This window comes from Anabrus simplex, chromosome 7 (genome assembly GCF_040414725.1).
Source record: "Anabrus simplex isolate iqAnaSimp1 chromosome 7, ASM4041472v1, whole genome shotgun sequence".
NCBI classification, from domain to species: domain Eukaryota; kingdom Metazoa; phylum Arthropoda; class Insecta; order Orthoptera; family Tettigoniidae; genus Anabrus; species Anabrus simplex.
In genome coordinates, this window is record NC_090271.1 from 285518377 (window position 1) to 285540795 (window position 22419).

The 22419-nt window shown below is 38.3% G+C and overlaps 1 protein-coding gene across 2 annotated transcripts in view; it reads right to left on the reverse strand.

Annotated features, from left to right (window-relative positions):
- Positions 1-22419, reverse strand: part of Tmem63 (transmembrane protein 63) — a 264066-nt gene that overhangs the window by 79842 nt on the left and 161805 nt on the right. For both annotated transcript variants that reach the window (XM_067151701.2, XM_067151702.2), the window contains exon 13: positions 20188-20376. In XM_067151701.2, the coding sequence (XP_067007802.2) occupies positions 20188-20376 (189 nt within the window). The remainder of the gene's footprint in view (positions 1-20187; positions 20377-22419) is intronic.

Sequence of the window (22419 nt, forward strand, 5' to 3'; positions counted from 1 at the left end):
AGTACAGTGAACAAGTCTACTAGATCAAGAGGCCTTAGTTGGCCAGTGAACGAGAGATGGTGAAGACTCAGTGAGCCATTATTGGTCATTGAGAGAGTGAGACCAAATGGTTGGTCCGCCACTTAGTGGAAGACGCGGACGCAAGGCTTACCAAGAAGTCAGAGAGGGCAACCCTGGACCTGCCAAGAGGTCATACCATATTGGTAAGTTACTTCTTGGTATGATCCTGTTATCGCAGCCTCAGCATTGACGTCCTCATCAACATTTAGTATATTCCTAAAGTGATCTTCCCATGTATCCATTTCTATCATTTCATTGCTTTGCATTTTCCTAGGCTTTAATGCTACAAACGGGTCCTTGATGGCATCCTTCACGATTTTTATCACTTCCTTTTCAATATGTTCATTTCATTTTACCGACAGCAGTTTCTTGTATTCCTTCCTGATGACGATATATTGCCTTATTGTCTCAATGCTCTTGTTGTTCTTTGCTGCATGCATGGCCTTAATAGTGCTCTTTCTCTTCTTATAGCAATCTTTATCGAACCATATTCGCGATCTTCTCTTACGCTTATACACAAGTGCTGATTTAATTGTCTCCTCCAGGGATAGTGTGGCTGCATCTATGTCATTCTTTATGTTCTTTTCAAGTTCATTCCATGCATTTAATTATAAGCAGAAGCGGTACCGGTTTCGACCCCAATCCGGGTCATCATCAGCCGAATAAAACGCAAAAATCAATGCATAGGTAAGAAAGAAATTAAAGAACGAATCCTCACAAAATCTGTCTTGAGGGTTTGGCATCAGCATAGTTCTCTCTCTTCTCTATTCTTGAGACATTAAAATGCGTCGAGACAGGACAGTGTTTCCTTATCATCACCTGTTCTGTAGTGAAACACATGGAGTAATTTATTAGCTTAATGTTTTGACCTTTGTAAAAGATTAAGTCTATAGTACTGCTCCCTGTATATGTAAAGTACGTTCTATCTTCGAAGTTGTTAACAAGGTTGAAACCTTCCTCAGTCATCATTTCCAGGAGCTCTTTCGCTCTACGATTGTTGTTGTCAAGTCTGCAGTTTAGGTCCCCGGCAAGTATTATATGTCTCTGCCCGGAGCTATTTGCTTTATGGAGGACATGATGATTGCTATTCGTTCTTCAATGGGTGTTAGTGGCCCTGCGTATATTGCTATCACGGAGAGCCATTTAAAGTTTATTATCATTGTATCCTGTTCTTGGTGTGTACTTAAAATTTTACCTAGTCTTGGTTTGTAGTAGCATGAAATACCGCGCATTGGTCTCCCTCTTGGTCCTTGCGTTGCTGGTAAATGTTGCGCATAGAAGTGCTTTAGTTCAATGGGTTTGGTAGATAAGAGTCTCAAGTAGTATGAGAATTTCATGTCATTGTAGAAGGTTATTGTTTGTCAACTGTATGGCACTCTAGACATTCTACGTTCCATAACAAGATGCGAAGAAGGTTAGGCTGGGAGTTTGACTCCCGTTTCTCAAGACGAAAAAGACGGTATCGTCTCATGACAACGCCCTTAGGCCACGCTTCTGGAGCATACACCTTCCCCATTTCATGTAAAGGTATAACTACTCTTAGTGCTTTAAGTGAATTATTAGTTTGTAATTCTTCACATTCAATAATATTTGTCACATTTAACTTGGTTACATGTCGCTTTACCATTTCTACAGTGGAATTATGGTGTAGTCGCCCTATGTATATCCAAGCTCTGGGTTCTGCTGCTAGTAATTCTGTTTCATTGATCGTGAGGTCCTTTTCGGAGTTGATTAATTGTGCATCTGCTGTTGTCAAGATTGTCAGCTGTATGTCGGAAGGCGTTGGTGTCTTTTGTGTAGATCGTGACTCTTCCATGATTTCTTTGTATGTACAGCTGAGGTGCGTTGTGATTTCCATGGATGACATGTTTGAGGAAGTTGCTTGATCCGCTTCTGTGTTCGTTATGAACAAATTATTACCTCGAATATCGTTCAAACTATTTCATTTGACGAGTTCACCCTTATGGATTATAATTCTCGTGTTAATTTCCTCAAGTAGCATACTCAATTTGGCAGTTAAAGTATACATCATGGCATGTAAGCCCTGTGTAATTTTTCTTGTGATTCTTTCTTCCATTTCATGTTCTGAGGAACTGACTATGTTGCCCTGCTGGAGGTTGTCCTGCTGACCTCTAGATGGCATCTGGCCCTGTTGGCGCTGTTCTAGATTCAATATCTCATCTCTCTGATCATAGGTTGTTCTCCCTGTGCCATCGCTACTGTCCCTAAAGCTGTTCCGCGGATGTCCGCTAGATAGAACCTGTCCCTCACCATGTTGGTCATTATTCATAACTTCGACTCGTTGCTCGGAGAATGATATCTTTGCGTTATCTCCGTTATTCTCTTGACTGCTCTGTGGCCAAGAAGTAAGTATAAATAACCACCTAATCGATACTTTATTAATGCCTCAGGCATAATTGAATAAAATTAAAACTTATCCTTTTTCTTTTTCTGTTGTAAGTTCCCAAGAGATGGTGCCACCTGTCCTGCAGTTAAACTATCAGACATTGCTGTCATATCATTTTGTTTAACCTCATTGTCCTCATGTTGAGGAGTCTGTTTTCTTGCACTGTTAGTTTCAAGCATAGTTTTCATTTCATCAAAACAGCTTATGATGACACTCACCATTTTATGAATATCTTCTTTAATTTCTTTCTACATATATCCTCCTGCATCTGCAGTATTCTGTATAAACCTTGGAGCAATGTGTAACCGGCTTTCAATCTCGTCCGCCATTATCAACTTGAGTTAGGAAGAGGTTCCAATGTGCACTTGGGAGAAGATTAGCAATTCCTACGTGTGTTTCATATAATCTGTTACTTAAAAATGATTTTTTCTTGTATAAGGAACGAACTTCAATTTTCAACCAAATCTTGTTGGTTATTCTTTGGGTTTTTAACATGTGAGGAGAAGAATGGGTTTTACTGACAACTTCGAAGAAATTTAGGAGTAAGGTTATAGGAACTGCATTGTTTTAGGAAGTCTATATCTTTTCCTAATTTAGCAATCTAGATCTTTAGGCCCATGTAAGAGAAGGCTTTATGTTTAGTTTGGTTAGCTTGTGCAATTAAAGATAAAAATTTCATGATGTTCCGTATTGAACTGTATCACAATAAAAATAAAAATAATCACAATAAAAAAGGTAGTTCAACCTACTTAATACAAATAAATAAGAAATGTAGTGTTACATTCCTATTTAATTATAAGCAGAAGCGGTACCGGTTTCGACCCCAATCCGGGTCATCATCAGCCGAATAAAACGCAAAAATCAATGCATAGGTAAGAAAGAAATTAAAGAACGAATCCTCACAAAAACAGTTGAAGAGGCAATATAAAACAACAGGGATAGGCACTGTAAAATCAGAAGTAGAAGGTAAGTCTCTTAAAAGAAGCAAGGTGCAATCTTCTGATCAGCAGCATAGCACACGCAAAGTTCGGCACTGCCTCAAAATGATTACGAGAAGCGGAGAACAGTTAAGTGAGCCAGCTTGCATACACTATCAGGCGCGAAGTCACAACACAATCCAACAAATATGAAGATCCAAAATCGTGCAGAAGTCGAAGACAAGTCGCTCGATTGAAGTAAATTGTCAGCTCCCGAAGATCAGCGCAACATATTCAACGTCTGGCACTGTGCTTTCAAACGCCGACGGAACTCTATGAATAGCTTAATGATCCAGTATTCGCTTCGGTCACGAAAATGTACATGTATACATATAATACAATTCAATATAATTCAAATATGTAACTAGGATCTTGTACATTCTTTAGAACAGTTGACGTAAAAAACAATTGTGAAGAGAAAAATGGTAAAAAGTGCAATACCGGAAACAAATGAAAAACGTATATGCACAGTGCGCTATTTTTTGAAGATCAGAATTCAGGTCGTAATTGAAGTAGTCAAAGTCAGCGCAAGGCATGAGTTTAAACTTGAATGTAAAGACCCAAAATGCAGGTGGTACTATAGTATTAGTATACAGTTCAATTCGGAAAGTATTTCCTTTTTTTTTTTTCATAAGCCGTATCATCAACAAATTCAAACACCATCCTAAAACTACGTTATCAAAAGACAAAACCAAACCCACTGCATTTTCCACTTTCACTTTCACTCAAGGTGCTTATAAAATAACTAATGTTCTTTAAAAACACAACATGAAAATTTCTTTTAGAACCAATAACAGGAATCTTGATATATTACACAACTCTAAATCACTAAATAAATCTAATGCTTTTTCTAAATCTGGAGTATACAGATTCAAATGTAACAACTGCAGCTCCTCGTACATCGGACTAACTGGCCGCAACTTTAACATCAGATACTCCGAACATATCAACGCCATTAAATACAACAGATTCTCCACTATAGGACAACACATACAAGACTCCAAGCATAATTTCACCAATATTGAAAAAGACATAAAAATACTTAATCATTAACAAAGGCCCCCTCCTAAACACTACTGAAAATTGTTTTATTCACCTTGACCAATACTCCAACCCTAATTTCATTTTAAGCAACATTTCTGAAAAACCCAATATCCTATTTGACTTCCTAATTCTTCTTCTCAAAAATTATAAATTTCTAAACCCGAATTCAGTTTTCCATGCCTTACACAAAGTTCCTACCCACGTTTTCTACCTCCAATAACCCACCCTTCTAACCCACCCTGAACTACCCCTCCTTTATTTCCCTATCCTTTCCCATCCTCTTAACTTCAAATCCTTTTAATCTACTCTTATCTACTAATCCTCTATTTTGGGTCTTTACATTCAAATTTAAACTGAAGCCTTGCGCTGACTCTGACTACTTTAATTACGACCTGAATTCTTATCTTCAAGAAATAGCGCACTGTGCATATATGTTTTTCATTTGTTTCCGGTATTGCGCTTTTTACCATTTTTCTCTTCACAATTGTTTTTTACGTCAACTGTTCTAAAGAATCTACAAGATCCTAGTTACATATTTCAATTATATTGAATTGTATTATATATATACATACATATGTACATTTTCGCGACCGAAGCGAACACTGGATCATTAAGCTATTCATAGAGTTCCGTCGGCGTTTGAAAGCACAGTGCCGGACGTAGAATATGTTGCACTGATCTTCAGGAGCTGGCAATTTACTCCAATCGAGTGACTCGTCTTCGGCTTCTGCACGATTTTGGATCTTCATATTTGTTGGATTGTGTTGTGATTTCGCGCCTGATAGTGTATGCAAGCTGGCTCATTTAACTGTTCTCTGCTTCTCGTAATAATTTTGAGACAGTGCCGAACTTTGCGTGTGCTATGCTGCTGTTCAGAAGATTGCGCCTTGCTTCTTTTAAGTGACTTACCTTCTACTTCTTCTGGATTGTACAGTGCCTATCCCGTTGTTTTATATTGCCCCTTCAACTATTTTTGTGGGGACTCGTTCTTTAATTTATTTCTCACTTATGCATTGTTTTTTGCATTTTATTCGGCTGATGATGATCCGGATTGGGGTCGATACCGCTTCTACTTATAATTAAATAGGAATGTAACACTACATTTCTTATTTATTTGTATTGAATAGGTTGAACTACCTTATTTATTATTTCAATTTAAATGTTCTTACAATGTCGTATTTGTTGGCAAAGTGTTTCGCACGCAGTATTTCACTTTGGAAATAAGATCAAAGTCACCACAAGGATTAAGATGTATGAACACTGCCTGACATTGGTTACTTCCATTACGCACCACTGTTATCAAACAACCGCCGTAAGAGAGCGTAGCATGATCACAACTGAAATGATGCACCCATACCCCATCTCCCAGCAACTTAAAGTTTAAGTAACAATTTCGAACATATATGTTACATGTTTGGTGTAGGCATATTTTCAGGGGGAGAAAAAAATGATTTTGCCTTCAATTCTGAATCTGTATGATAAGCTCCTGGTTTTGGTAGCAGCATTTCGTTCGAGGTGTTTTCCCTAGGCTTTATTTGGCATTTTCCTCAGTATGCAATTTTCATCGTGTTCATCAGAGTTTGGTCTATTTTCATGCCTCTATGATGTACAGTGGAATCTCAATTCTCCGTTTTTGAAGGGACCACAAAAAAAAAAACATTGAGAAACTGAAAATCCAGGAATTATTAGAAACCATCAACAATTTGATTTAACATCGCAAAAATTATATATGTATAATTATAAATTTACTAACACTCCTAAAACAAACAAAACAACAGCCCCAATGGGCCTGTGCCTGCCAAGCAACCGCTGCTCACCCCGAACATCTGCAGATTACAGTGAGTGTGACGAATTCTCTTGGCTGTTATTCCTGGCTCTCTAGACCAGGATTGCCATCTCACCATTAGATAGCTCTGCAATTGAAGGTAATCACGTAGGCTGAGTGGACCTGGAAGCACCCCTTATATCCAGGTAAAAATGCCCCACCTGGCCAGGAAACAAACCCAAGCCCTCCAGGTAAGAGGCAGGGAAGTTAGACCGTGGGAATGGCTTCAAACATTAATTACCAATACAAGAGTCAAAAATCTTTATATTTTATATTCAGTTCTACCGGGGAAACTTCGTCAGTTTCCCGTGAAAACTTGTTTCAGTTCGGCAACTTTGATCAAGCAAACTCTTCGAAATAACGCCAAGCCAAACAATCGACCACAAGTAGTTTTAATGTCTCTAATCTAATAAAATAAAGCACATTAGATTCAAAAGCACTGAACATTATGGCGAAATCCCTTCTATACGTAATCTTCCATTGTAATCTGGTCACTGGTATGCAGTTCCTAGTCAGTTTCTTGAAATCTTGTGCCATGTAAATGGGAATGTATCATGCAAAACTTGTCCGCTAGGCAGTGTAATGGTAATACACGGTATGCGCTTCCCTCTTCTGGATTGTATAACACAAGATTTATATGGAGTATTTCTAAATTTATGATAATCGAAACAAAACTGTTACTGTAAATGCATGAAAATGTACTTAACAGATTTTGCTGATGTCTTGAAAGAGATGGGAAATAATATAGGCGATGAGACTTTTCAAGACGACAGTAGCGCCAGTGATAACATATGGAATTGAGATTGTGTGGGAAAAGCTGAAGATCGGAGACCTGATGAGAATAGAAAGAATAAAAGCAATGTTCATGAAGAGGATTATCCGAGTTGGAAAGACAGCGCCATCCCGGATGGTATACGAAATGATGCGCGAGACGTATTTCATAGAAGACGTACGATCACAATTCTACCTACAATCAACGGAAGCAAGCAGGGCACTAGTAAACATCAGGGAAAGGAAGAAAAGTGAAATTGACCTTGACTTCTACACCTCACCAGCGATGACGGACGATAGATGGACTAGAGAGTGCAACACACAGCGCCACGTGATAACACGACTCTCCATACATCGGTTTCACCACAAGATATGCGTAAACCAGAAGTTCCATGAGCCAGACGAAGATTGTAAGTGCACTTTGTGTGGGCAGAAGTGTAGTAGATACATCATAACTTGCACGAAAAGAACCAGGACAATAACAGACTACAGCAAAGACTGAAATGTGAAATTTATTTAATGCTCAAACTCGAGTGTACATTTCTCTATTAAATTTAAATATATAGAAATGCTGGTAACTAATAAGAGACAAGAGAGTAAGATGCAAGCAGTAGAAATGAAATTTTTAAGAACATTGGTTAAAAAGACAAGAAGAGATAGAATTCAAAATATTAAAATCAGAAAAGAGCTAAATATAGAACCGTTAGTACAGAGCATACAGAAAGCAAGACAGATGGTTCAGACATGTAAAAAGAATTGGAAAGGAACGGGTAGCATGAAGGGAATTGGAAAGAGAAGTTAAGAGAAAGAGACCAGTTGGAAGACCGAGAAGAAGGTGGATGGATCACATTTGGAAGGACATTAGAGAAGCTGGATTGGATGTGGCAAAAGTGAAGGAGCAGGAAAAGTGGAAGGACAGAAAAGAATGGAGGAGGCTTGTTAACCAAACCTGGGCGACTCGACTGGGACGTTGATGATGATGATGATGATGATGAATGACGATTACGGATTTGGAAGCGGAATTGAAGGAATAGGGCAGAAAATTATCCGGAAGGAAGCAAATTGACTGAAAGGAAAGAACAAAGTAGCAACCTTTTCTTTTAGTGTTTTTTTTTTAGATTGAATTCTTTAAGTGCAAATAGCCTTTTGAAATCATGCATAATATAAATATTTTAGGTTAGAGGTGTACATTGGAATATTGGTAAGATTGCAGTATCAGAGGCTACATCCAGTACTAGCGAATTGAATTTTCCTTCAGCACACGAGTTTCAAGACCTACGACAGATATAAATATTATAAATTTGGAACCTATGAATTATTTCAAGTTCAGGAAGTCTAAATTATTGGTGCTCCAGTGTCATAATTATAGGTCACTCTGTGATTCAGGGTTCACCACTGCACACGGTGTTATGGATATATCCCTACTTCGTAGTCTTCTTGCTCTTAGGATTATTTCCAAGGACCCAGTGCCACTCCATGAAAATATCAAAGGTACAGCGTTCTCCTTAAGCCTTCGTCTTTCACCTAAAATTAATGAATAATACTGAAAATTAAAATCCTCAGCCTGGTTCCAGTCATCCAGCGGTGAGGACAGGCACCGTGCCGGCTGCCAAAGCCTGTCACACTCCCCTGGGACAATGACTAATGGCTGACAGATGAAATGAAATGAAATTTGAGTATGCTGCTGGAATGAAAGCTGACAGGGAAAACCGTAATACCCGGAGAAAAACCTGTCCGGCCTCCGCTTTGTCCAACACAAATCTCACATGGAGTGACTGGGATCTGAACCAAGGAAAACAGCAGCGAGAGGCCGACACGCCGCCTAAGCAACGGAGACTAATTTAATAATAATGTTAATGTTTTCACGTCCTACTTACTACTTTTACGGTTTTCGGAGACGCCGAGGTTCCGGAATATCATCCTGCAGGAGTTCTTTTACATGCCAGTAAATCTACCTACACAAGGGTGACGTATTTGAGCATTTTCGAATACCACCGGACTGACCCAAGATCAAAACTGCCAAGCTGGTCTTAGAAGTCCAGTGCTCTACTGTCCAAGCTGCACAGCCCGGCTAAAATGGTTGAAATAGGTCATATTAACTAATCAGAACATCACTAAATTACTACATAAATATTTCTTAGAATCAATTATCTCATTCACTCATTTCAGTAATGACAAAATCATCAATCGCATAATGTTTCAAGCAAACATTGACGTTACGCTTTATTTCTTAAGTCCTGCCTATGAAGCGCATGCAACCACTTCTTATAGAAGGGCACCTTCTTAGGAAACTGATGGTATGAGTATAATCGACCTTGACTTTCGAAGAATGGAATAGTGCAATTGTGAGGGAAAACAGTTTTGTTGTTTTCTTTTCTGCCATTGCAATATATTATATAAACTTTATTGCGTGCAAGTTGTGCAATATTACGATACATTAGTCAATACAGAGGTCTATGATTGATTTCACACTATTTTTACATGACAGTACGTTATATCGGTCACAATGTTTATCACAGAGTTCACATATGCACATCAAGTCCGGGTCGTGGTATGTCTTCGACCTACAGATTTTGTGATGGTAGCCATGGACTGCCATGGAATTTACAAAATGTCTCAGCTCCTGGTTTGTGCCGGTCCATGTTCTGTTCATCATGGCCTCTGAAGAGTAGAACTCTGGCCATATCTCCTTTTTCTTCTCCCTCTCTAACCACAGTTTCTTCCAGTTGTCTGTACAGGGCAGATTGAATTTCCATCTCAGGTCCTCTTCTTCTTCTTCTTCTTCTTTTATGACCACATAGGATCACTTTAGTCAGTCCGTCGTTCAGGTCTCTTTGAAGGGATTGTTCGGGCTTTGCGGTCCTCCCAGTACTTCTTCAGACGCTCCGATCTTCGTGCCCTTTCCTCAGTTGAAAATGTGCGTGTTGTTGGTTTGTTTTGTGTAAGGGTAAAGCGGAGGTTTGTATTCTTGAGTTTTGTATTCAATTTTATCTTATTTTTGGTGTCTTCTGTTGTAAGGCCTATTTCCTTCAGATCCTCTCTTACTTCTCTGATCCATTTACATCCTGTTGTGGTATTTTTTGAGATGAGATTGTGTTGTACTAGTTGTTTCAGAAGTCTCGAGTCCTGCATTCTCATGATATGTCCAAAGAATCCTAGTCTCCTCTTACGCATAGTATCTGTAATGGGTTCTAGCTCTTTGTACACGACTTTGTTAGGTATTAACCGCCACTGTCCATCTTTCTGATATTTTTTGTTGATACAGGTTCTTCCAATCCTCCTTTCAATTTTCTGAAGTCTGTCAGTCTTTGATTGTTTATTCAGGTAAAAGAGTGTTTCTGCTGCATATGTAGCTTCCGGTTTTATAACTGTGTTGTAGTGTTTTATTTTTGTATTTATTGATAGACATTTCTTTTTGTAGATATCCCATGTTAATTTTTGTGCTTTAGCTAATCTATTTGTTCTTACTTGGATTGAGATTTTTTCATTTAAGTTATGTGTTATTACTTCTCCAAGATATTTAAACTGAGTTACTATTTTGATTTTATTACCATTTATGGTGACTTCTTTTAGCTGTGTTGGTTTTTGGGGCATAATTTCTGTTTTTTCAAATGATATTTTGAGGCCAATTTTATTTGCAATGTTTTGAAGTTCTGATATCTGGGTTTTTGCTTCTTTTATGTCCACTGCTAGTAATGCTAAATCGTCAGCAAAACCCAGGCAATTTGTTTTTATTTTTCGGCCAATCTTTATTTTGGGGGGACATTTTCTAAACCATTCCCTCATTACCATTTCTAGAGCACAGTTAAATAATAGTGGTGAGAGCCCATCTCCCTGCCGTAGTCCAGGTCCTCTATTAGAAATGTTTCTCTCGCGAGTTCGTACGCTAGTCTTGACTTGGTGTACTTTGAAATTCCAAGGGCTGCTTTCAAGAATCTGGCTTTCACTTTTTCCATTCGTATTAGGTCTTATAGCTTAACTTTTCCCATGTTATCTCTATTCCATGTGTTAGAATAGGAACGATTTAGGCTTCAAAGAGGGCTATAGCTGTATCCAGAGAAAGTTTACTTAATGACATGATGTCGTAGATGGCTTTGGTTGTGGCAGCTGCTCGTTGTGTTGTGTGAATTCTGAATGAGTGTGCTGTTGTCTGGATTGTTACACCCAGGTATTTGAAGCTGTTCGTAGTTTGTAGAGGTTCATGTTTGAGGTCAATTTTGTCCCTTGCGGATAGGCATCCTCCTTTCCTGAAGACCATATGTACAGTCTTTTCTGTGTTTATTTGCAGTCCGTTGTATTCAGCCCATGTTCCTAGAGCATTTATTCCTTTCTGGAGTTCGTTAGTATCGTGAGAACCCATCACCATGTCGTCTGCGTATATATAAATCTTGAGGGACGAAGCGGAAGTTCTTATTGCTTGGACCACGTCATGTGTGGCTACGCTGAACAGAAGGGAACTAAGGGGGTCTCCTTGTAACACTCCGTTTGTCTGTATAATTTCTTGCGAGGTTGTTACGTTGTCTGAAATTATGATGGTGTTTTTACTCAGGATGTTGTGTATCAAGACGCTTAGTTCCTTGTTTTGTTCCACCATCTGTTCTAGTTTGGCACATGTTAAGGTCCTGTTGAGATTGTCGAACGCTTTTGTAAAATCGACGAATACTGCATGGAATTTTCCTTTGGGGAATCTTATTTCCTACTCTATGTCGTCTATGAGGTTTTTGACTGCATGTAGGGTGCTTCGGCTTTTCCTGAATCCAAATTGTTCCTCTGGGATCTTGTTGTCGATTTCTTCCGTTAGTCTTATCTTCACAAGATTCGTCAGAATTTTGAGAAAGTTGTTCTCTAGTATGATTCCCTGGTACGAGTTTGGGTCAAGTGGCTCTCCTTTTCCCCTTGTATAGCATTCTACTTTTCAAGGTTTTCCAGCTCACAGGGATTTGTCCTGTATACAGACATAAGTTCATCATGTTCGTGATTGCTGGGATTAAAACTTCCAAGGCTGCTTTGATGTGCTCGTTAAATATCCCATCCGGGTCTGCTGCCTTCTTGTTTTTCAATGTTGATATAGTGTTTCTAATTTCCTCTGTTGTGAATCTTCTGATGTCATAGTATTGTCTTGTTATTTCATGAGCTTCATTGACCCTTTGTTGGTTTAGGATGTTCGTGAAGTGAGCCTCCCAGATTGGCATCTCTATTTTCCCCATTGTCTGTGACTGTCGTGGCTTTAGAGCAAAGTAGGGGTTTTCTTTTGCTTCTTCCACCATTCTTCTAGCCTCGAGTTCTGTGAAATCATCTCGTTTCTTCTTTAGAAGGTTTTTATATTATTTTCTGAGTCTGCTATATGTGATCAGGTCGTCCTGATTTTGAGTGTGTTTGGCCACGTGAAGGGCTGATATGACTCTTTCTCTCTGTATAGCATTGTGGATTGAACCATTTCTTTGCCTTTCTCTCGTTTATTGTGGAGGTTGCGGCTTTGATTATGTCTTCTAGCGCTGTTGCAGCAGCATCTAGGTCCTTTTCCTGAATCGTGTTTTCAAAGATGGTAAGCTTGTCTCCATTTTCATATATTTTATTCTTGTCTATCTTTCTGGAGGTTCTTTTCGTATGGTTTGTTTCCTGTCATGTGCTTGTAGACTATTTCAATTTGAAAATAGTTGTCACTGGACAATGTTTCTTTATTGGTGTCACCGCGTCGGAATATAACACCTTATGGTCCGTTACTTCTAGATCGTTGCCTTTGTACAGGATTATGTCTATGGTACTGCTACCATTATGTGCGAAGTATGTGTTGTCTTCTCTCTTACTAACCAGTGTAAATCCCTCTTCAGCCATCATCTGTAGTAGTTCCCTACTTCTGCAATCATACTTATCTAGCCTACAGTTTAACTCGCCCGCTATAACAATACTTTTTCCCGTGGCCGTCTTTCCTAGAGCAGTCATCACGATTGCTATGATGTCTTCAATTGGGGTCAGTGGTTCGATGTATAGGCCTATGAAAGTTACTCTCTCGGACTCCATTATTATGGTGTCTTCTTGTTCACAGACGCAAGATATTCTTCCTATCGTTGGTTTGTAGAAGCAGGATATTCCTTTTGTAGGTCTTCCCCTCGGTCCTTTCTTTGCAGGAATATGTTTTGAGTAGAAACCGGGGATTTCTATATTGTCCGTCGCGAAAGTCTCTGTCAGGATGAGTATGTCATGGTTTCTTAGGAGCTCGCCTTCAGTTAATTCTAAGGCGCTTTTAAGTCCTTCAACGTTCCAGAGTAGTAGGTTAAGCTTCGAGTTCTGCACCTCTGCTTTGGGGACGAAAAAACCTGTACCTTCTAACTATGGCCCCTTCAGGCCATTCTTCTGGATCAGTGATTTTGTGAAGCTCGTTTAATAGTATGCCTACTTTGTAGGCTTTTAGAGTTCCTTTGGGTTTTATTTCCTCACATTCTATTATTTCCGTCACCTTTAGTTTCCGGAGCTGTTGGATAAGTTTCTCCGGAGTGGAGTTACAGTGGAGGCGTTCTATTGCACCCTTGAAAATTGGTTATTGGTTTGTATGGGAAGAATATTTTATTACTGGGGTGGAACAATGCATAAAATTATCATCCAGGAAAGAGATTTCAACTCTGCACTGTCTGCTAGCCCGCAGGGAAACAGGTTTTTCCCGTGCCGTGTAAGCGAGTCTGGGGTTTTTTTTGTGCCTTGTTGAAGACACCAGATGTGTAGCACGTGGACAGGAACTCTACCAGACTAAAAGCGATCAATACTTTGAGATTTTGACGTCATGATATTTAACCAATTGGACCGCAAGGTTAGCCCGATCTCTAAATCTCAACCAATAAAATTCAATTAACAAACACACCTACGTCTTGAAGAAATAAATACCCATGTATCTGGGAAATCTTGTTCATTCGCATTTTGCTCATTCTCAGCTCTCATTTTGTTCAGTGTGCTCATTCTCATTGCTCTTTTGCGTGTCTTCAGTTGTCTACGGGAATAATTGCTTAGAGCACATGTGTTACTGGAGACGGCGTATCCGACGTTGAATATTACGAGCATTCATTTGATGAAAGTCGATATCTTTTTTTCTGCTTCTGAGGAAATTTTGAAATACAGGAATAGTGGAAACGCAGCAGTTCAGATTTCCATTAATTTTATAAATCTGAGAAAAATTACAAAGTAGTTAAAAACTGTGCCATCCTGGAGAATCGAGTGTGCGTTTGGAACTATTTCTAAAACAGACTTTTTAGTTTCAGCTTTCACCAGAAGACGGAAGATCCCAGCAGTCCTGAAATATTTTGGAAGAATGGAACTTCAGCATTACGACGGAGTTTGTAATTGTCCTAAGTCCTCGCCTGCTGCAGCCATGTGTAATTAAAATGTGAGGCATAATTCAGCCTGGGAGAGAATATCGGAGATGGAGTTTGGTTAAATATTCATTGATCATCAGCCGAGTCCAGAAGCCAAGTCTACTACAGCTAAGATTTTAAATTATACTTTCCTCTATTCTCTGTTGTAATAATTATGTAGACGTAGTCCTTGCTTGAATATTTGAGATCATTTCTAATAGTCTTTGTAGTTAGGAATGTCACTCTTTTTTCACTGGTGTTGGTAGATTTGATGTGTGTGAGAGTGTATTTGGGACCTATAATTTGTTCTATTTGAGTGAGTGCTTCGTGACATGTTCTCACTGTCCCATGATAAGTCGAGGAAAGTGTTAAAAATATTTGACCCACGCGATAACAGTTATTAATTTATAAAATAATGATGGAATAATTTTTTTTGAATTATTTGGGACAGAATATCGACGTGTTCTGTGAATTTAGGATTTTTCCTTGATGTTTTGTGGTTTACCATAGATTCGAGATAGAATAGAGTCATCTATGATTTCATTAAACCATAGCCTACGATGACGCGACCGTGCGCGTATAATAATAATAATAATTATTATTATTATTGACATTATTACGGTCTAATAGAATGTTTAAAGGTCATGAGTGTAATTATTACTGTGCTTATAAGTGATTAATGTGTGCTATATTGAAGTAGATGTTGGCCTGGAATATTGGTCGTGGCTTGAATGTCCACAAAATTTTGCATTTACTGTTATTGGTATTTTTGAGACATGTAAATGGATCTGAAGATAGGATTTTATTTGTGTGTCCATTACATGAGTCAGTTAAGGAAGAGAGTGTGTCTTTGAACATAATTTCTTCTTATGCAGCACATATTGATCGATAATTTGAGATAATAGGAGATTAAAAATAACGTAGTCGTGACTCATAGACCGTATGCGCGAATGTTTATTTATCTATGACTGTAGGCAATTCTATGGAATTTTTAGTGATGATTTCTATTGTAAAATTATCCTGGAACATCGTTGTGGAATCTATTTCATTGGAAAAGTGATAATCCTGTTACAATCACACGTCAGACGATCGTAAAGGTAGCCCTTGTCTAATATTGTCATCGGGAGAAACTCTCATATTTCAAATAAAATTTAAAATTAAAAATCAAGAGATAGGGTTCGATAAATCTATTTAATAATATTACCGTGGACCAAAGCTTGAATGTGAGATGGATGAATGACTGATTTTGTTTGTAAATGTTATTTTATGGTGGTATTTCGTCATGATATGTGGACGCTGTGCGCGTAAAGTTTTGATTCTTTTGTTATTTTATGGCGAGCATATTTGGCTCAATTATGAATCCTTAAGCAATTTTATGACGGAATAAGATAGATTAGAATCTTTGCTTCGAGGGAAAATACTTAAGCAAGGATCGCGTCAATGAACTAAGCTCACAAAATGTAAAAGGTTTAACTTTACAATGCGAGAATTTTAAGTTTTTATTGTGAGTTGTGCACAACACTAGGTCAATTGTCAAGAGAGTAAAAATCAAATGAGTAGGATATTGGATTTCAAAATAATTTAATTATATAATTTGAAACTTAAATAATTAATTGGAATAGTATTTAATGAATAGAAATGATTTATTTGATTTTTCGTGTGAATTTTAAAAAAATTTTACTCATTGCAAAATAAATCGCAGAGTATTGTTTATTTAAATGCTAATTTGAAAAATCAGATTTTTGATATTTTGAGATAGGATTTTCTCAGATAATGATTTAATTAATTTCCTAATACGATTTATTAAGACCCAGTTTCGTATCTTTGCAGAATGCAATTTAATGAAGAACTGTGGGTGAATTCCAGCAGGGAAGAGCTAAATATTTTTATTTCAAGATTTTGAAAATATTAATAGAACTTGGAAAGTGCTGATATTTTATTTAATAAATGTTAAAACCCATTTCTTTTTAGTGTTTTCATTTGTCGTCAGTCCTTAGGTTGTCCCTGTCCTCTATAATTTAGCGTTGCCTGTAAGCGAACGTTCCGCCTCTGGGACTTTTGCTTACCGGCTGAGCTGCCCGGCAAAACGGGGGCACTATATAGAGCCATGCTTTGCGTATGGCTGCCTGAAGTGGGCCATCTGTTGCGTCCTTTTCTTGTTGGGGTTGTTGCTGCGTGCCCACTACTATTGGGGTCATCTTCAGTTGATTCCCTCGGCGCTTCCTTCTTGCGGTCCACATTTGGTTGTTTTCGTCGCCGGTTGATTTGTCAAATCGCCGGTTGATTTGTCAAAGTCTACTTCCTTTTTGTCGTCGTTTACTGAGATCTCTTCGTGTCTCTTGTCATTAATTAAGGCTCTGTGTAGTTAGCGGGTTGGGAGATTTTCACGTTATTTCTTTCGGATTAGTTCCGCTTGGTACATTCTCAGTTGTTTTTGCTGTGGTCACGGACCCAGCTAAGTGTGTAATTTGGGTTCTAATTTTCTCATCCATTAAATTTCTTAGATTGTTGGTGAGATGTTCTATCATGGCTTCCATTTTTTGTATTAGTTTTTGGGAAATTTTTTCTTCCAGTTTATTTTCAACTTCTATTTCCAACTCACTTGTTATCGCGGGTTGTTGAGCATCGTGTCGTAACTTCTTACTATCTATGCTGAAAGAGTTGGCCCGGAGGCCGCTACGTATTGGCTCTGTTATGTTCCTGCCAGAGTAGTTGGGGGAATGGCTACTTGGTGTCGCCTCCAGACTGCTGTTGAGTTGTCCTGTTGAGTAGCTGTCGTCTACTTCTATATCTGTACTTATACCTGTTCTAACCTCACTTCGAGTATTCTTTGCTGCCTTTTCACTTGCCTCTAAGGCTGATTGTAGTTCTGCAAATAAGTTTTGGATGTTACTTACGATTCTGTGCAGAGTTTCCTTGGCTTCCTTTTTCAGGTAACTGCCTCCTTCCGCTATATTCACAAGTTGTGTCAGGGCCTTGTCGAGAAGCGCCTTAGACTTCTCCGTCATCTTTTGGACTCAATATGGCGGATTGATTTTTCTTTATTCTCCGCTACACGTTAGCGCTTGGATCATTCAACGTACTTCAAAAGTGGAGTGCGACCTTACCGTGTTTAAAATCTATGACAAGATGGCTTCTTACAACAAACAAGAATATTTCGACACTAAAATATCAATTTTCTCTCAATATTCTCTATTCTAGTAGTAAGTAGAGGCTTTAATATATCTCTGAAACTTAGTCTACTTGATTAAACCTGTATTATCACGTCGATTCACTCTGTAACTCACTTTCGTCAATTTTTGTAGCCACGATGAACTCGCACGCAATTAGCCATGGCACTTTTTTTTTTAACCATCAATTAACTAGGCAACTTCCATTAAAAACACAGAGGAACAAATGACGATCGACAAGCACAGGCCTTGTACCACCCGTGAGATTCTATCGGTAGTGTTTCAGTACATCCCTATTAGGCCTACGTAGACTTTTAAAGGTAATGTTGAACTAAAGAATATAGTTGCAAATGTAAGTATTGATTCTCAAAAGTTCTCAAATGCATTATATTCAATTCTGCTCATCACTAATCACAATTAAATTGGAAAGAGAAAAAATATCAAAACTTTAGAAATTACGGTTATTTGTGACCTTGAGCTCAGCTGGAAAGCGCACTCGCTGCACAAGTCAGTACGAGTGAAAAATTATACAAATATCTTAAATGTAACATGTGCAAATAAAACAACTGCTGTATTTATAGCATTTTAACAAAAAAACATAAAATTCCCTGTCTTATATTAGGACCAAAACAGTAATAGGCAATTTCAAGACCTCCCATGTGCATAAGGTGCAACATCTGGTCTCTGTAATATAATCGTACACGATAATATTAAAATACTAGATTTATATTAAGAAGGAGCACTTTCAATTCCTGCCTGAAAGCCCAGTGACTATACAGTGCCATGAGGGAAGTTTGAAAACCTGTTCGGCGATACATTTGAAAACAATCGAAAAAAATAAAAATATAAACATCTATAACCCTGGACATAATGTGGACATTTTACAAGTACAAACATTTGAAGAAACTCGTTCCGTCTTCAAATAGAGTTGTCAAAATACGCTCATTCTCCTTCCAATTGTGGCCACTCTCTGCTTTATGATTTCTGAGGATTCTCTAAATAATACCAACCGAATGCGATGTTAAGATGGTCCCTAATGCAAGTTCACTGCCAAACACTTTTCCAGTAGAGTACTTGCTCTAATTATCACAATGACGGGGTGTTAACGACATGATCCATAAGTATGTCGTAGCTGTCCTTTCGTGAGCCACAGTTTCTTGAAAAATACTTTGAGGATTTAGCGTTGATGGGACTGAAATTTCTGGACGGTTGATCCGGGAAATCATTTCTTCGAGAACGGATAATGCGGGACTTTTACAACGTGATTTAATTAGGATGCTCACGGGTCCACGTAATTTGAACAAATAATCCGAAAAATGTAGTTTCTGGGGACGGATAATAGAGGTTCCACTGTATTCCTCCTGATTTGCCCCTTCCATACTGTCAATGAAAAAGAAAATGTGCCTCATTTGCAAGAACCACCACCTAGCAATATCTCTTTTTTTGGTCATTGCGTAATGTAAGACAATAGATGCACCAACGAAATCAAAAGAATAGCTTTTGCTAAACAGGCCTTTCAAAATCAAAGAAGTCTTAACAAATACCCATATAAGTATAGAAACAAGGAAGGCTTTTGTAAAATCCTTTGTCTTGAGTATACTACTATACGTTGTGAGAGGTGGATTATTGGAAAAAAGGAAAGAGATTCATTGGAAACAACTGAAATGTAGATTTGGAGGAAAATGATGAGGGCATGCTGAATTGAAAGAAGAAAAAAAAAGATGAATAGAGATGTTCTAAAGGAAATCAGTGAACAACGGAGACTGATAAAGGATGTGGAAAGAAGGAAGATAAAACTTGTTGATCATATCCTGAGACATAATGACTTCCTAGTAAACATCTCTGAAGGAAAAATACTAAGAAAGAAAGGAAGAGGAAGACCAAGGAAGACATACTCCGAGAAACTTGATGGGATGTAATAACTACAAGGAAATGAAGAACAGCAGGACTGAGAGGAGAATGGTTAGAGCGACAAGGCCTAGCCTTCAGTGTACAATGATTTGTGATGTAATACAGTACATTCTGTTCTTATACCTCATATTAAATCATTCTTCATAACAAAATGTAATAACTGCGCAATTCATTTATGCTAATTAAAGCATAGTTTCAACAAAATAGAACCAGTTTTGTTTCAACATTTTTTTTTTCTTTACGTCGCACTGACGCAGATAGGTCTTATGGCGACAATGGGACACGAAAGGCCTAGGATTGGGAAGGAAGCAGCTGTGGCTTTATGGTACAGACCCAGCATTTGCCTGGTGTGAAAATGGGGAAACCATGGAAAAACATCTTCAGGGCTGCCAACAGTGGGCTTCGAACCCACCATCTCCCGGATGCGAGTTCACAGCTGCGTGCTCCTAACTGCACAGCCAACTCGCCTGGTACATTAATCTTTAATTATATCAATAATATGAACTACTCTTATTTATTTAAAGGCAAGTCTCATTCAATTCAAAATTTGTACATTTTGTTCATTCATTCATTCATTATTTATGGGGAAAGTCTAACCAATGCAAGGAAAAAAGATGAATTGCCCTAAAAACTATATTGCCTTATTACAGGCAAGAGTAATAGAAAAGTTGTACAATACCTTGCAAGACAAAGGTACCAAGCATACATAAACAACTCTGGAAAGCGTATTAATTCCAGTCCGGTTCCAATAAAAGCAGAAGTAATGACGTAGTTCACAAAGAAAGCACCCTTGTCTGGCATAAAGAGGCACTCCCACCGGTACGTCTGTTTATTTGCATGGAATGTCCAGTCTACAAATGCCTGAGCACTGAAATCAAGCACACAAGAAAAACATTAGTTAAATTAAAACCTAAGAATAAAATTATAAACCACCAAGCTACTGAACAACAGAAAGGCTTCAAACAATGTTAACATTATTTTGCTTATATTTTTATAGGATTTAGCAACAATTTTACAGCCAAATGCTCTTCCTGTCATCAACCCTACTCATTTACCCAGATTTAGGACTGGCACTAGGATATACAAGGTTTCTGCAAAGTGCTAACAGCCTGATCTGGATCAAGGATATATCCCATCATTACCCATCGCCATCATACTTATTATGTTTCAATAATAACCTATGACTTGAGTAATAAAAGGAAGAGATGTTAGCAGAGTGCATGCCTTTTGGAGCAGAAGAGGAGTTAGAAGAAGAGACAGAAAGATGAACCCTTACAGAAGGGGATAGAGAATTGTAAATTAAGATGGAAGGCTTACCTGCAACTTTTGAAAACTAAAAATCAGGAAATTGTGGAGAAAAATAAGGAAAAATCAAGAGTAACAGTTTTGACGAAAAAATTAATACCTTACACATAGAGCGAAGACGAACTTTCCTAGCACAGTAGATCGAAAACCTCTCGAAATGAATTAAAAAGTGAAAGAAACAAGGAAAACATGTACACTCCAGAAAAACATTGAGTTATTTAAAAATTTATTAAAAATAAAGCGATCGACTGAATGTTTTTCAGCCTGCCAAACACTAATCCTAACACAACTACAACATACCCGTAAACTAATAAAAATTGTCTAGATGTGTATAAATATGTATTTTTTAATTTCCGTTTACACTCTTTAATACTTGATAGCTAACATCTTTTGTCATCAACCTGCAGGTCGTTGGCAGCAGCTCTCCATGTCCCTCTGCTTTCAGCTTTCCTTTTGAGAGCACTATGGATCAGGCAGCCAGTGTCTGCTATTATTTGGTTGATAAACTCCAATCTCAGCCTGCCTCGGGTGTCCTTACCCTCAACATCTCCCTCCACAATTGTTTAATTGGACCATCGTGTCTTAAAGGATGTCCTATTCAAATGGTTCTTCTGGTCTGGACAAGTTTCTATCTGCATCTGAGCTAACACTGCGATGATGTATATCTGTATATGTATGTAAATTTATCATTTATTCTCCACAGTACATCATCATTCAGTACCTTGTCCACCCATGGAATCTTGAGCGTCCTGCAGTAACACCACACACTGAATGCCATCAGTCTCTTCTTTTCCACCTTTCGAAGTGTCCAAGTCTCTCTTCCATACAGCACCATATTTCAGACAAAAGTTTTGACGAGATATTTCTGGGGATGCATGTCTATGCTGTTAAGATGTTCAGCAGTTCAATTTCTTGTTAAAGATTGTCTTAGCCTGGTGGATGCAGCTTACAACATCCGTCCAATGCGACTTTAGTCCTGAGGTAAACTAAGGACTGCACTGCCTCTACCCTCTCGCCACCTAACAAACAGCCCCTGGCCCATGTCTACTGACCACCATAACTTCTATATCTTCTTCTTCTTCTTGTTTTATGACCACATAGGATCACTTTAGTCAGTCTGTCGTTCAGGTCTCTTTGAAGGGATTGTTGGGCTTTGTGGTCCTCCCAGTACTTCATCAGACGCTCCGATCTTCGAGCCCTTTCCTCAGTTGAAAATATGCGTATTGTTGGTTTGTTTTGTATAAGGGTTAAGCGGAGGTTTGTATTCTTGAGCTTTGTATTCAATTTTATCTTATTTGTGGTGTCTTCTGTTGTAAGGCCTATTTCCTTCAGATCCTCTCTTACTTCTCTGATCCATTTACATCCTGTTGTGGTATTTTTTGAGATGAGATTGTGTTGGACTAGTTGTTTCAGAAGTCTTGAATCCTGCATCCTCATGATATGTCCAAAGAATCCCAGTCTCCTCTTACGCATAGTATCTAATGGGTTCTAGCTCTTTGTACACGACTTTGTTAGGTATTAACCGCCACTGTCCATCTTTCTGGTATTTTTTGTTGATGCAGGTTCTTCCAATCCTCCTTTCAATTTTCTGAAGTCTGTCAGTCTT